This window comes from Tasmannia lanceolata, unplaced genomic scaffold (assembly GCF_043159265.1).
Source record: "Tasmannia lanceolata isolate RefF3 unplaced genomic scaffold, GAP_Taslan_0.1 ptg000002l, whole genome shotgun sequence".
Classification (NCBI taxonomy): domain Eukaryota; kingdom Viridiplantae; phylum Streptophyta; class Magnoliopsida; order Canellales; family Winteraceae; genus Tasmannia; species Tasmannia lanceolata.
The window spans coordinates 30159280-30172562 of NW_027518679.1; the positions used below are offsets into that span (position 1 = coordinate 30159280).

Genomic DNA, 13283 nt, shown 5'->3' on the forward strand with positions numbered 1-13283 from the left:
CTTCTGAGATGGTCAAACTTCAATCCTTTGGTGGGTCTGAGTTTAACTCTTGGAAGCGAAAGACTCAATTCAGTCTAAAATATATGAATTATTTTTACACCGTTTTGAGTATCTTTGCTGAGACGGATGAAGAAGTTGATGAATCTCAATGGCTTAGAGATGAGGATTTCTGCAAAGACTACTTGTTGAATTGTCTTTCAGATCGTCTTGCAGAAACCTATAGTAAATATAACATTGCTAAAGCAATATGGGACAACTTAGATGCTCAATTCAAGAAGGAGGAGGAATTGTCCAAGACCCATCTGGTGGACAAATTCATGATTTCAAGTTTCAAGAAGACAAGGAAATCACTCCTCAAGTCACTGATCTAGAGAATTTGAGATCTAAGTTGCATAATGAGAAAATAGTTGTCTGTGATTCGTTTCTTGTGGGTGCAATTATATACAAGTTACCATCTGTATGGAACTCTTTCAAAACCGAGATGTATCTGAAAAAGGTGCAAGTGGGACTGGATGATCTCAAACGATTCATTCGAATCGAAGATGAGAATCGAGCTAGGAATAACTTGGAGATGGTTAGACAGCAACAGTCTGCTGCTAACGCGGTAACATATCCCAAGAAATTTCCTCGGAAATCCAAGTCACCTAAAAGTGAACATTCCAAGTTGGAGGCCAAAAAGACTATCTTTCAGAAAAAGAAGGGCAAGTGCCACAACTGTGGGAAATGAGGTCACTTTGCTGCAGAGTGTAAACAACCCAAGAAGGCTAAATCTGACACACCCCAAAATGAAGCTCATATGATGGTGGGCAGTGCTGCGCCTAAGAATTTTATTGCCATGTTAGGCAATGGTAAGGCCAGTACTTCTTCAAACTGGTGGTTAGATACAGGAGCCACCTGCCATGTTTGCAACTCAAAGAAACTACTTACGGATGTTGTTGGCGTGAAAGAGACCGTTACAGTGGCTAGTGGAGCTGAGGCAAAGGTGACTCACACTGGAACTGCGAACCTGGTCCTTTCTTCAGGTAAAATACTAACTTTAAAAAATGTTAAAGTAGTTCCTACTATTCAAAAGAATTTAATTTTTATTAGTCTTTTAGACAATGCTGGCATGTGTTAATCTTTTTTGGGTGGTAGAGTAACTTTAACTGTTAACTCTTATTATTTTGGTTGTGCTTTCTTAATCGATTGTATGTATAGATTGAGTTTAGCAAATGAAACTGTTAATCAGGTTAGTTCCACTTTAATTGATCCTAAGTTGTTACACACTAGATTGGGACATGTGAACTATAGGAAAATGGTCACACTTGCTAAAACTCATATTATACCTTTAGATACATCGATTAGATTTGACAGATGTGAAGTGTGTGCACAAACCAAGATCACTAGAAAATATTTTCGTTCGGTTTCTAGGAGCACACAACTTCTTGAGTTAATACATTCTGACCTCTGTGACTTTAAAAGTTTAACTACTAGAGGTGGTCGGAAGTATTTAATCACATTGGAGTCATGAATCACCTGTTAACACTTGGGCCAAAAGTATGTGTTTGTTATATCCACTCAAAAAATTCAGCTTATACCATAAGTGATGCATTAAGTATAACATTACATTCAATAATCCATGTTGATTATTCAGTAGAGTCACGCACTTTTTATTATAATTTACTTGTGAATTAAGTAAAAAGTCTAAATTGTCTTGATTACATACTAATAAAACACTTCTACTTTCTTTGCCAAATATGTTTTACAGATACTTTTAATAGAGGGAATTGCTAGCGTCTATTGCAAAAGGCATTTCGCGGCTGGTCTGACAAGCGACAGACCAGCCCCGAAATGCCTTTTGCGATGGACCCTAGCAAATCCCTAATCTAAAATATCTTCATTAGCACATCAAAGAAATGATCATCCAACAATTGAAGCAAGCACAACGAAGTCTTCAATACCAAGCTCAAGTACTCAACATCAAGGTGTACTTCTAGAAAACTAAGTAGAGATAATGCATTCATAATGGGAAATATATCCATTTCACAGCCTTGATAAAGTTCTTTTTTGAAACAAATGCTGGAATTGGATGGAATTGGAATCATATCCCGATTCCAGCACCTAATTTTGGCAATCCCACGTCCTATCTATTTCCTCATACAAAATGTGGGTCCCACATAATCCTCCTGCCTGCACTTTCTTTAGCTGGTTGTAGTAGCATCCTTATTCTTGGTAAATAAACATCAAAGACTTAGATCTTATTGGATTGGAAAAATATTCAGGGAGATTCAGCATTATTTCCATGCAAAATGGGTCCCACATAATCCTCCAGCGTGCCCTTTCTTTAGCTGGTTATAGTAGTATCCTTATTTTTGGTAAATAAACATCAAAGCCTTAGATCTTATAAGATTGGCAAAATATTTTGGGAGATCTAGCATTATCTACACCCCACAAATATAAATACGTACCCTCTCCCTATCCAATTCCCATAAGAAATATAAGAAAAAGAAGAAAGATGGCCTCTCTTCATCCCTTCCTACTTCCTCTTCTCTTTCTACTGATCAATCCTTTCTCTGCTAGGATCACTCTTGCGCAGCTCTCCGATGAGTTAGTAGAGACCGTCTGCAGCCGCACCAATGAACATGACTTTTGCGTCCCAGCTTTACTCTCCGATGCCCGTTCCTCCACTGCCGATCTACCAACGCTAGCTCAAGTCACTATCGACCTGGTGGTTGCTAACGCGACCGATACATTATCACACATCTCTAGTTTGATCAGTACTTCTACCGATCCGGTGTTAAAATCTTACCTTAATGATTGTTTAACTCAATATCAGGGTATGACCATTGAGACTGATAAGGCTACGAAGGATTTGGAGTCGAAACGTTATAGCACGATAAAGATTGACATGGCAACCATAGGTTATGCGGCTTTGGAATGCGAAACTAGGTTTGAAAAAGAGCCGGCACGTGTCTCGCCAATAACGACCAGGAATGAAAATATTATTGGTATTGAACAGATCGGCGAAGTGATATCAGATCTCCTTGGCGGATCATCTTGACCATTGCTCATTTGCTTGTTTATTTTGGTGTTGTTCTATTTCAAGCATTATGTAATAATCTCTCTCTCTCTCTCTCTCTCTCTCTCTCAAAAATACAAGAGACTTAGTTAGAGTTGGTGTTATTTAATCATTCATACTTCAGTACTCCCCCTCACTTGTGGCCCTTCCTTTCTTTTTTCTTCTTTTTCTTCTTCTTCTTTTTTTTTTTTTTTTTTTTTTTTGGAGGATGGGGGGGCGCGCGGTAGAGAAAGAGAAGAAGAGAATGAAAAAGAGGGAAGAAAGAATTTTAGAGGAAAATTAACTAAAAATCCCATACATTATCCTATATATATATATATATATATATATATATATAGAGAGAACGGTTCCTACACATATGTGTAGATAAGTTATCTACACACTAGCTTAAAATACAGTGGGGGCCACATTATTTGGGTGATCCAAACCATTCATTTTTAAGGCCCTCACATAGATAGGGTGTCCATAAAAAATCAGATCCGTAGGATCATCCTAACCATTCGAACTGTGGAGGCAAAAAATGGACTAAATTGTGAAGGTTTAAAGACATCCATTTTACCTCCACAAATCGTAGGGTTGGGATGATCCTATGGATCTGATATTTTGTAGACACCCTATCTATGTGAGAGCCTTTAAAATGGATGGCTTGGATCACCCAAACAATGTGGGTCCCCACTGTATTTTAAGCTAGTGTGTAGAGAACTCTCTACACATATGTGTAGGAACCGTTTTCTCATATATATATATATATATATATATATATATAGGCAACTGAAAGAAAACACAAATACCATAAAATAAATAGACATAACCCCACCAACCCCCCCCCCCACCCCCACCCACCCCGCGCCACACACACAAAAAAGAGTCCAAAATGCCTAATATGCCCCTACTGGACCCCACGGGTGCAGCTCTACCTAGAGTAGGTCTCAAACGGGTGCCTACGATCCCCATCGAAAAGCTATACGGTGCACATGTCTGAACAAAACCCCTAGACTGAAAGTTTCACAACCAGAAGCTTAAAACTGAATTGGAGAGGACCTTTTATACTGTACATGTACAGGCGTGTTCGGCAACTATTCTTTTATGGGATTTTCCCCTTTTTTAGGCGTGGAGAATGACAAAACCCAAAAAAATCTCAAAAATCTTGTTCGGCTGCGTGACCTGCTAAGGTTTGTTTCCAAAATTTCTTTTACTTTTTCGACTAAAAAATAGGATTCCTTGAAGCGATAAATAACCATTTCTAAAGTTTCTCATCACTCCGTTTCCGCCCGATTCTTTAGGCCAAAATGAGAATTGTTGCCGAACATGCCCGTAGCTTTCAAAAGGGATAGAGAAGCTTTTGGATGCAATTTTCTCAAGCAAAACCAAACAATTCAGACTATAAAACTCATAGCAATGAGATATCACAATTTCTTTGGGGAAGCAAAAGGGTGACTTTGACTTACTTTTGCCCAAAAGGGTTTCCTTTTTTTTTTTCTTTTGAATGATGCCAAAAAAAAATGCCCACAAAAGGGTTTCCTTAGACAAAGTCACAATGCCAAAGTGTAATCAGCTGCAGAAGTAATGGCAGATACCATAGCTGCTGTGCCTAAAACTTGCACCCAGCTCCGAGTTCTCGCAGCCAAAGCAGCCCCGGTAACAGCACCTGCAATACAAGAATTCACCTGCACGGAGTTCTAACATGCTCGTTAGGAAATCATAAAGCTCCATTGGAAACTTAACATCCAAATACTTGGTGATGTGCAGGTTTTAGTATTCCATTCTATCAAACTACATTTAAAGGTTTTATGAATTCTTCAATCTAATGTTTCCTCACAAAATTTGGCATAAGCTTTCAATCTACAAGTAATACATTTTCTTTTATAATTTTCAATAAGTTTTAACTCTTAGACCAGTTTAGGTTTTTTGTAGAAATGCATGTCACGGCTTCAAACATGTGGCAATCGACGTGATCATGTTTTATGTAAGACCCAAAGCCCTTTTTCAGATATCTTTTTAATATTTACATGTTTTTTGTACCCTGGGATGATAAGAAACTATAAAACAAGGATGACATTTCATGTCAACTCTTTCTTTGTGCTTCTCATAAAGAAAATCATTTTTCACATCTAATTGTCAGTGCAACAAACCCTTGCAACTCGACAGTAAAAAATGTCCCTCTAATATTTTCATTTTAAACTGGACTTAACATCTAATTATAGTTGGGACGCATTGTTGTCTAATGCACACTCACTCTTTGAAGTTTGAACTTCCTTCAGAAAAGTATTTTTTCGCATAAAATTGTTTAGCAGCCAGCCCTCACAACCAGCTAGCTAAAACACCCATGTAATAGTTCTATTCTAACAACCGGGCCGAACAAATCATCATAATCAGACACATATACAAAAGAAAAAATTTTGAACAGCAAGAGAGAGAGAAAATCAATTAATTAAGATCTTGGCCATGATAATTTTATTCTCCAAAAAATAAGAATAAATTCCGTGATCAAAATAATAAATAGGAAAAACAAACCAGAACCAGAAGACAGTAACTAACCCAATCCTTCTCCATCCGGTATCGTTGAACTCCACAGCGTGTTGCAGAAAATACACCAGCAAAAACTCCTAGATGAAAATGAAAAGGAATGCATATCATCAATTTTCAAAAAGAAAAGCAGTAACAGATACTCCAATATACACAGGAGCTGAAAAAAAAACAGTAGCAGTTGCAAAATCAATAAAAAGATAAAGATAAAGAAACTATAACAGAAAAACAAACGAGTCCTAGCAAAGTTGGAACAGCTTCTCAGCATGCCAATGGAATAACTATTGACACCTCAGTTTTAGAGCACCATGAACAAAAAAAGGGAGCAAGGCAATCCAAAGGGAATGAATGTGTAAGGTCCAACTGTAAAACCTAGGATCATGGTATGCGATCAATATGTCATGATCACTAACAAGGTAAAACAATATAACAAATTAATCTAAAGGATCTAATCATGCAAACAACTAGAATACAAAGAAAGATTGAAAACTTATCTCGATCATCCATGGTGGTGATCAACCTGGCTGGATCTTCTACTGCCTCTCTGGTCTGCCTGATCTCGGGTCGAGGATATCTCCTTTGGTCAAGTTAGATGGCAGCAGAGACCAACCCCATATTTATGGAAAAGGCCTCCTAGAGTTCTACGCACAATAGAACTCTATTTGACTTTATCTATCCAGTTAAGTCTGTAGTTGAATTGGGCTACAAACTAAGCATCTATGTCTCAATACGGATGAGATGCACTAATTGCCCTTATACCCATATACCCTTTACTGATACCATGGTCAATGGGTAACTCCAGTCATTTCACTCTAAATCTCATTCTTCAATCTAAACCGACGATTTTAGATCAATGATTGCCCACATAAGATCTTACACCAACAACTTAATATTTCTAAAAATAATGTGGCAGACAACCAGCAGCCCACATTAGTTCTTGTAAATGTCATATTTCACAACTGACTTGGCTTAGTTTAACTACTAGCTTTCCTTGTGTTACTTGAATATTTTGTCATAAATTCACCCGGTACGGAGAGTGAACCTTCAAGGCGACCCACAAGTTGCTAATTGCAAGCAATTGCCTCTCCAAAAAAATGATAGCTAGATTAAGTTTAAGCCTGAAAACTGCTTACGAACTGTATAGATAACACTAAGGGTGTCAATTTTGGCTCGGGCTCGGAAGCTCGCTCGAGCTCGGCTCGAAAAAAGCTCGGCTGGAATCCTTAACGAGCCGAGCCGAGCCGAGCCCGATTTAGGCCAGGCTCGGCTCGGCTCGTCTCGGCTCGTTAAGGCTCGTTAAGAATTTAATATATTTAAATATAGATATTATATATTAATATATACACTAAAAGGGTTGTCCAGAGAGTGAAAGGGGGAGGCAAAATATGTCACTTCATTTTTGGAACCCCATTTGTTACTTGGACCACTCCCCATAGTGTAAAAAAAGTAGTCAAATTACACTAGGTAGGGCTGTCCAGGGAAGATGAGGGGTGTGAACTTAATATAACCCGAGCTCGGTAAGGCTCGTGAGCCTGGCCGAGCCTGACCGAGCCGAGCCGAGCTTTTGAGCTTAACGAGCCGAGCCGAGCCTGGCCAAGCTCGGCTCGTTTACACCCCTAGATAACACAGAATACTGAAAAGAAATAGGCAAAATGAGAACAGTGAGTACCAAGACAAAATCATGAGTATGGAAACAAAACCATTAGATATGTGCAGATCTGTTGTGAAATAGAAATCTATAATATAGATTGACAGGGGATAGATAGAAATAGAGAATAACTATGCAGAACTTGGAACATAGTTAATGAGACCTAATAGCAGCAAGCACAAAAAATGAGAGAGAAGAGAGTGGAAATAAGTGATACAAGTGAAGTTTGCAACGGCATGAAGGAAACGGGTTAGCGACTAGTTTTATGGGTTATGATGGGGGATATGATATGGATTATATGATAGGGCCCAATTCCATTAGTGACATTATTGTAATTCTTGTATTCCGTTGGGAGAGTCAACCAAAACCTAACAAATTCGTTCATCTGTCTTTCCCCTTTTCTTTCTTTTTTTCTTCTTCGTCTTCTAAACTTCTTTGCTCTTGACTTGTAACATCCCTCAAATTATTAATTAATGGTACTGCAAAGTGCGAGGTATGGAACATAAAGATAATCGAGAAATCAATATATTACAAGGTGAATCCAAATTCTATTAATAATCATGTGCACTTGCCTACAACTATAGATGGAAAAAAAAAATAGATCAACTTACCCCAATGGAGACCATATTTGCCAACAGACTTGACCTGCGGATTTAAGATTCAATAGTTCGCCAATCAGATAAAGTAAAACTTATGTAACCTCTACAGGAAAGAATTTTGAAGCAAATATTATCCCTAAAATAAAAATATGAAATTAGCATTGGAAAGAATATATCTTAAGACAAAAACGAATGTCATCACCTTAAACGAACTTACCACAAAAGAAGCTTTACCGCTGCCAGTAAGGCCTAATTTTAAGAGGCGATAAAGAAGAAATGATAAAGTGGGTCAATTCGGGCCAGAATTTTGCTACCAAGTCATAAAAGAACAGTAAGAAAGATGAGGTATCAATCCAAAACATATGTGCATGAGTAGATCAACAGGTAGATAAGAAGATAGATATAGATATGATGCATATGGATATGGATATAGAAATAAAGATTATGCATGCATGGGTTCTTTTTCCACAAATCATATCAAATGGTAAATTAGAATTACCTTGTTTATCAGCTTCATATCTACCACTGAAAAAACCCCAGGCCAATCCCGCCTAAGTGAACACAAATTGCATTGTTAAGAATCAAAGCATATCATCTTGATTTAATTATTATCAGTTTGAACTTGATCTAATAATAAACTGCTACAAAAAGAAAGCATTGGATGTAGTGAGAACTATAAAATCCAATATAACCAGCTAATGTGTTATCCTGGGAAATGGAGTTATGGCTTATGAGAAAGAGAGAGACCTCACAGTCATAAATCTTCTAAATTTTCGCCATGGGATATGCATATAGGGTATTATACGACAGCATTCCAAAATAGGTGTGTTTCACAAGTCACATTTTTTACAAGGACCATAAGATTATCAGCAAAAAAGTTGCTAATCTGTTGATCATGCTAGAAAAAATACCATGTAGGGGTATTTTGGTCATTTTCACATTAATGAATGTAAGACGTTACCCAGAATTTCAAATTGGATTGAAAACTTCCTCCCTCATGTGTGATTGTCTTCTTCCCTTTTCCCTTTTCTTCTCCTCTTCTTTACATATCATCTCCTTGACTGATTTAACAAGGTACCATATGTGATCACCAACAAGGTTTTAAATGTCGGTTTCAGCCACAACGGAAACCGAAATATTTCGGTTTCGGTGGAAATTTCGGCCGAAACCATGTAAAAACTTGAACAAAATTTCGGTTTCCTTAACATTTCCACCGAAAAGTACAAAATTTCGGTGGAAATTTCGGTAATTTTGGTGGAAATCTTTTATATTTCGGTAGAAATTTTGTAAATAAGGGTGAAAAACGAAATTTCGGTTAAAATTTCAGATTTCGGAAAATCCGATTCAATGTAATTTCGGTTTCAGTCCAAACCGAAACCGAAATATTTCGGAATCCGAAATTTCGGCCGAAATTTAAAACTATGATCACCAACTAGAGACAATACTAATGGCCAAGATCTTGACTGATTTAACAAGGTACCATATGTGATCACCAACTAGAAACAATACTAATGGCCATGATCCGACATCTCAAAGAGGTATTTCATCTTCTTTCATGTTATTGCTCTTCTTCTCTCCATTTTCCCTCTTTCGTGTCATAGAAATCCCCATCTTTTCAAACCTTGTTTGTTGTTTCTCCATATATATAATAAACACACTGTTTCGTAGAATTTTTACTTTGAAACCCACTAACTATGTTCATGTCCTCTCTTCTCCTCATTTTCTTCATCTCACTTCTTCCCTACTTTCTTGATTCGTTTACAGGGCTAAATTGCAACTTGGTATCACAGCTGCATGATCTAGATGAAATGTTGCTCCCCTTTCTTAGAGTTTTGAACCTCCAAGTGACATCCTAGGGTCATCAGCAATCATACAGCCACACATTTGGGCTGACCAAATCTAGATTCTAGATCACATAAATATTATGTGACCTATGACTTCTTCTTTTTTAATTATAGTTAGAAGCTTTTTTGCCAAGTTTCTATTGATGTTTCTCCGAAAAATTGACAAAATATCAGTTTTGGGTCCAGGCCCTCTTAAGTTTTTCTAGGGAGATTTTTTTTGTAAAGCAGTCTACAGTTTTTTGGTGAAGGATCTCTCTCCAAAGCTAGACCCACGACATATTCCCTGCCACGACATATTCCCTGCAAACACACCTACCCAATCAGATCATTGTTTGGTTCCCCACATCCTTTCTTTTGAACTGTTTATTTATTGGAGATTACATATTTGTTGGTAGCCCCGCATCACATATTAATTCAAAATGACAGTTATTTGATGCATAGTTTACGTTGTCCTAACTTAAATAGCCTTTCTAACAGCCTCTATTTGCTAAGGGAGACAAGTTGCAGATAAGCTACAAAAATGAGGATGGATTAAGAGACTTTTCAATCACTGTAACAGTAACTTTGTTCGAATCGATTTGATCTATACACTTCACAATTCACTGCATTCTCTATAAGATTAAGAGAGGGATAGCTTAAAAAACCAAATTAATTTGCTAAATTGAAGGTCATGCCTTGGTAACTGTGATGTTGCCACATCTCATTCTGACAGTCTTCCTTTTTCCATATCCTATGGGATCCCCTGGTTTGCTTTTCTTGCAGTGCATAATACATGTCATTCGCAGCCTATATTAAAATTTCCCAATTAAAACAATGAGAACAATAGATGATTAAAATTTCTTCAGAATCCTAATTCAGACAAGCTATTTTTTTCACTTTCAACAATGTCCTCGTCATTCACACATATACAATGGCGAGAAATTGAGGTGGTTTCTGATCATACCTGATAGGATATTTTAGAATCAATAAAATGGGCTGAACATGTTGAATAAACTAAACTACTTAACTACCCATGTATAGGCTTCTAGAAATGCAATATGAAAAAATAGGTATGTGTGTTCATATGTACGCCTGTAACCATGGTTTTAAATTTCGACCGAAATCCGAAATTTCGACCGAAATCTGAAATTTCGGATTTCAGTGGAGACCAACACCGAAATCAATAATACCCGAAATGGTATTTTATTTTGTCCAAAATTTCGGAATTTCGTTCGAAATTTCGTTTTCCCCTGAAATTTCACCAAAAAACCTGTTTTTTTAATTAAATTAATATTTTACCGAAATTTCGGCCGAAATCTTATACTGAATAAAATAGTGTTGTTTTGGGTTCACCAAATTTCGGCCAAAATTTCGAATTTTGTGGGGTCCGAAATCAGTACCGAAACCGAAATTTAAAACCATGCCAATAACTCAACATTCTTCTACTTGCATTCCTAGTAATCACCCAGGTGCCCAAGGGAAGTTGTTACTTGCAGTCACCTAGGGATTTTGACTACTATGGTCCTCAACACCAAATAGAATTGAACATATGACAGTTCGCCATCGGATGACTCCTTTTACATTGATCTCAACCTCCGCATGTCTATTTCGCAATTTTACTTTAGTCACGTTCTAGTTCTTTCTCTATTTGTCTTTCAACACCCTACGCTTATGGGTTCCGCTTGTGAACCCATTTGTATTTATCATGACATGAGAATGAAACTGTAAAAAATGGAAGAATGGGAAATTTTGTAAAATTCATGTTCCATTTACAATAGCTGGTCTATCAATTACCATAATAGGTCCTTTCACATATAGTGTGCATTTTTTTTCCCAGGAAATTACATTTGGTGGCATGTTTTGAAAATTTGATCGATTCTGGATCAAATTGGACAATTCAGGTGAAATATTAACTGGCAAACCGATTTACATAGCAGAAATGGTTAGCTCATGCACTGATGGAAATATCATTTCCATAAATATTATTAGTTAAGATATAGTTTTAAACAAAATGTCAAGTAATTTTGTGTGTGTGTATAGACCGCTGATAATTGCGCTACCTTTTCTTTTAATAAGGTACAACTTAAAAAATATATATTAGAATGAAACAATTCAACTTCCATATGATGCATTTCCATAAAACTTATTTCAAATGGTTCACCATCTCACCCAACCTGTAAGTCAATCCAAAAATTGTTACTTTCTTAGTTCATAGCGTTTTAATATTTCAATTTTACATACATATTCCCAAAAAAAAAAAAAATACATTTGCGACCCATGTTAGCAATCGGGACAATGGCCACTTTCCTCGCATTCTAAGGGCGTGTTTGGCAACCACAAAAATTTATTCCATGGAATAGTTAAAGGCCCAACTGTGAAAGAGGAGCTGAGAGATAAATGGCAAGAACATGAGAAATCCCTAAAAATTGTGAAAACAAATACACTACTTCAAATTGGGTCCTTTTTTCCTATTTTCAGGGGCTTTTCATGTCTCTCTAAAGTCTCTAAGATCACATGGAATAATTTTTCATGCTTACCAAACAAACCCTAAATAACCAAACCCTTCAAGATTTCTACCATATCTTGTGATGGATTTTGCTATCATCTATTCTTACTATTTTGATTTCATTGCATAAAAAGAAAAATGATCCAAATCAAACGATCCTGCTTGATGAATTAGGGCACCAATAAAACAACAGCATAAACCCCTAATTTGTCTTATTTGAGTGATTCAAAAAACCGAAATCTTTGAAACAAAACAACAGAGAGAGAGATTACTGTTCCGAGACGAACGATGGAATCAACAGCAAGAGTAGAGCAAGGAATCTTGTCTTTAACTTCGTCCATCTCCATTTTTTTTTTCTGGGCAGAACCTACTCAAACAGGCGAAGAAAATAAAAGAGAATGAGGAAAAACAGTATCAGACTTAGGGCTGCAACTCGAGCCGGGTAAAACCCGACCCGCATCGACCCGACCCGAAAATAGCCTGGGTCGGGTTCAGGTTTCATGGGTTTCGGGTCGAGCCGGGTTCAGCATTCAAAAGCCCGCATGAATCTCGGGTCGAGCCGGGTTTGAAGGGGCCCGACCCGACCCGACCCGAGTTACATAAGTTATAGTATGTACATTTTTTTCTATTGTTAGTTAAAAGTTAAAGGGATAATTACATTTACACCCCCTCTAGTTTCTAACACATCCACTTCCACCCCTATAGTTTAAAACGTGACAAATACACCCTTGTAGTTTCAATTTGTTTAAGGTAGCCCCCCTCAGCTGAAGGTTCGTCCATAGATTGAAGGGTTAGGATGATCCGATGGAGCTGATTTTTTGGCACACCCTAACTATGTCAGGACCCATCAAATGAACGCTTTGGATCATCCAAACAATGTGGGCCCACATTATTTGGATGATTTTTTGGTAGTGTTTGGATTCGGGTAGGGGCCCACATTATTTGGATGATCCAAAGCGTTCATTTGATGGGTCCTGACATAGATATGGTGTGCCCAAAAAATCAGCTCCATCGGATCATCCTAACCCTTCAATCTATGAACGAACCTTCAGCTGAAGGGGCAAACCTTAAACAAATTGAAACTACAGGGGTGTATTTGTCACGTTTTAAACTATAGGGGTGG

General features: G+C 37.4%; 2 protein-coding genes across 3 annotated transcripts; one reads left to right on the forward strand and one right to left on the reverse strand.

The window, feature by feature from the left end:
* Positions 1–2494: 2494 nt before the first annotated feature.
* LOC143890490 (putative invertase inhibitor) lies at positions 2495–3040 on the forward strand. The gene has a single exon (XM_077395200.1). It carries the CDS (start codon positions 2495–2497, stop codon positions 3038–3040), a length of 546 nt encoding a protein of 181 aa, XP_077251315.1.
* Positions 3041–4433: 1393 nt separating this feature from the next.
* ATOEP16-4 (Mitochondrial import inner membrane translocase subunit Tim17/Tim22/Tim23 family protein) lies at positions 4434–12591 on the reverse strand. 2 transcript variants are annotated; one of them, XM_077372153.1, is made up of 6 exons: positions 12433–12591; positions 8331–8382; positions 8034–8080; positions 7844–7877; positions 5597–5664; positions 4434–4725 (listed from the first exon to the last, which is right to left on the reverse strand). In XM_077372153.1, the coding sequence occupies exons 1-6, from the start codon at positions 12505–12507 to the stop codon at positions 4591–4593; spliced, it is 411 nt and encodes a 136-aa protein (XP_077228268.1). In that variant the 5' UTR covers positions 12508–12591; the 3' UTR covers positions 4434–4590. The 2 variants fall into 2 exon arrangements, with proteins under 2 accessions (XP_077228268.1, XP_077228320.1); XM_077372205.1 differs by having other exon boundaries at positions 8049–8080; positions 12433–12590.
* Positions 12592–13283: the final 692 nt, after the last annotated feature.

Coding starts and splice junctions, on each gene's coding strand:
- ATOEP16-4 (XM_077372153.1), bottom strand. CDS start 12,507: ATGGAGATGGACGAAGTTAAAGACAAGATTCCTTGCTCTACTCTTGCT. Junction 8,081..8,330: donor ATATGAAGCTGATAAACAAG/GTAATTCTAATT, acceptor TCTTAAAATTAG/GCCTTACTGGCAGCGGTAAA. Junction 7,878..8,033: donor TTGTGGTAAGTTCGTTTAAG/GTGATGACATTC, acceptor TTAAATCCGCAG/GTCAAGTCTGTTGGCAAATA.
- LOC143890490 (XM_077395200.1), top strand. CDS start 2,495: ATGGCCTCTCTTCATCCCTTCCTACTTCCTCTTCTCTTTCTACTGATC.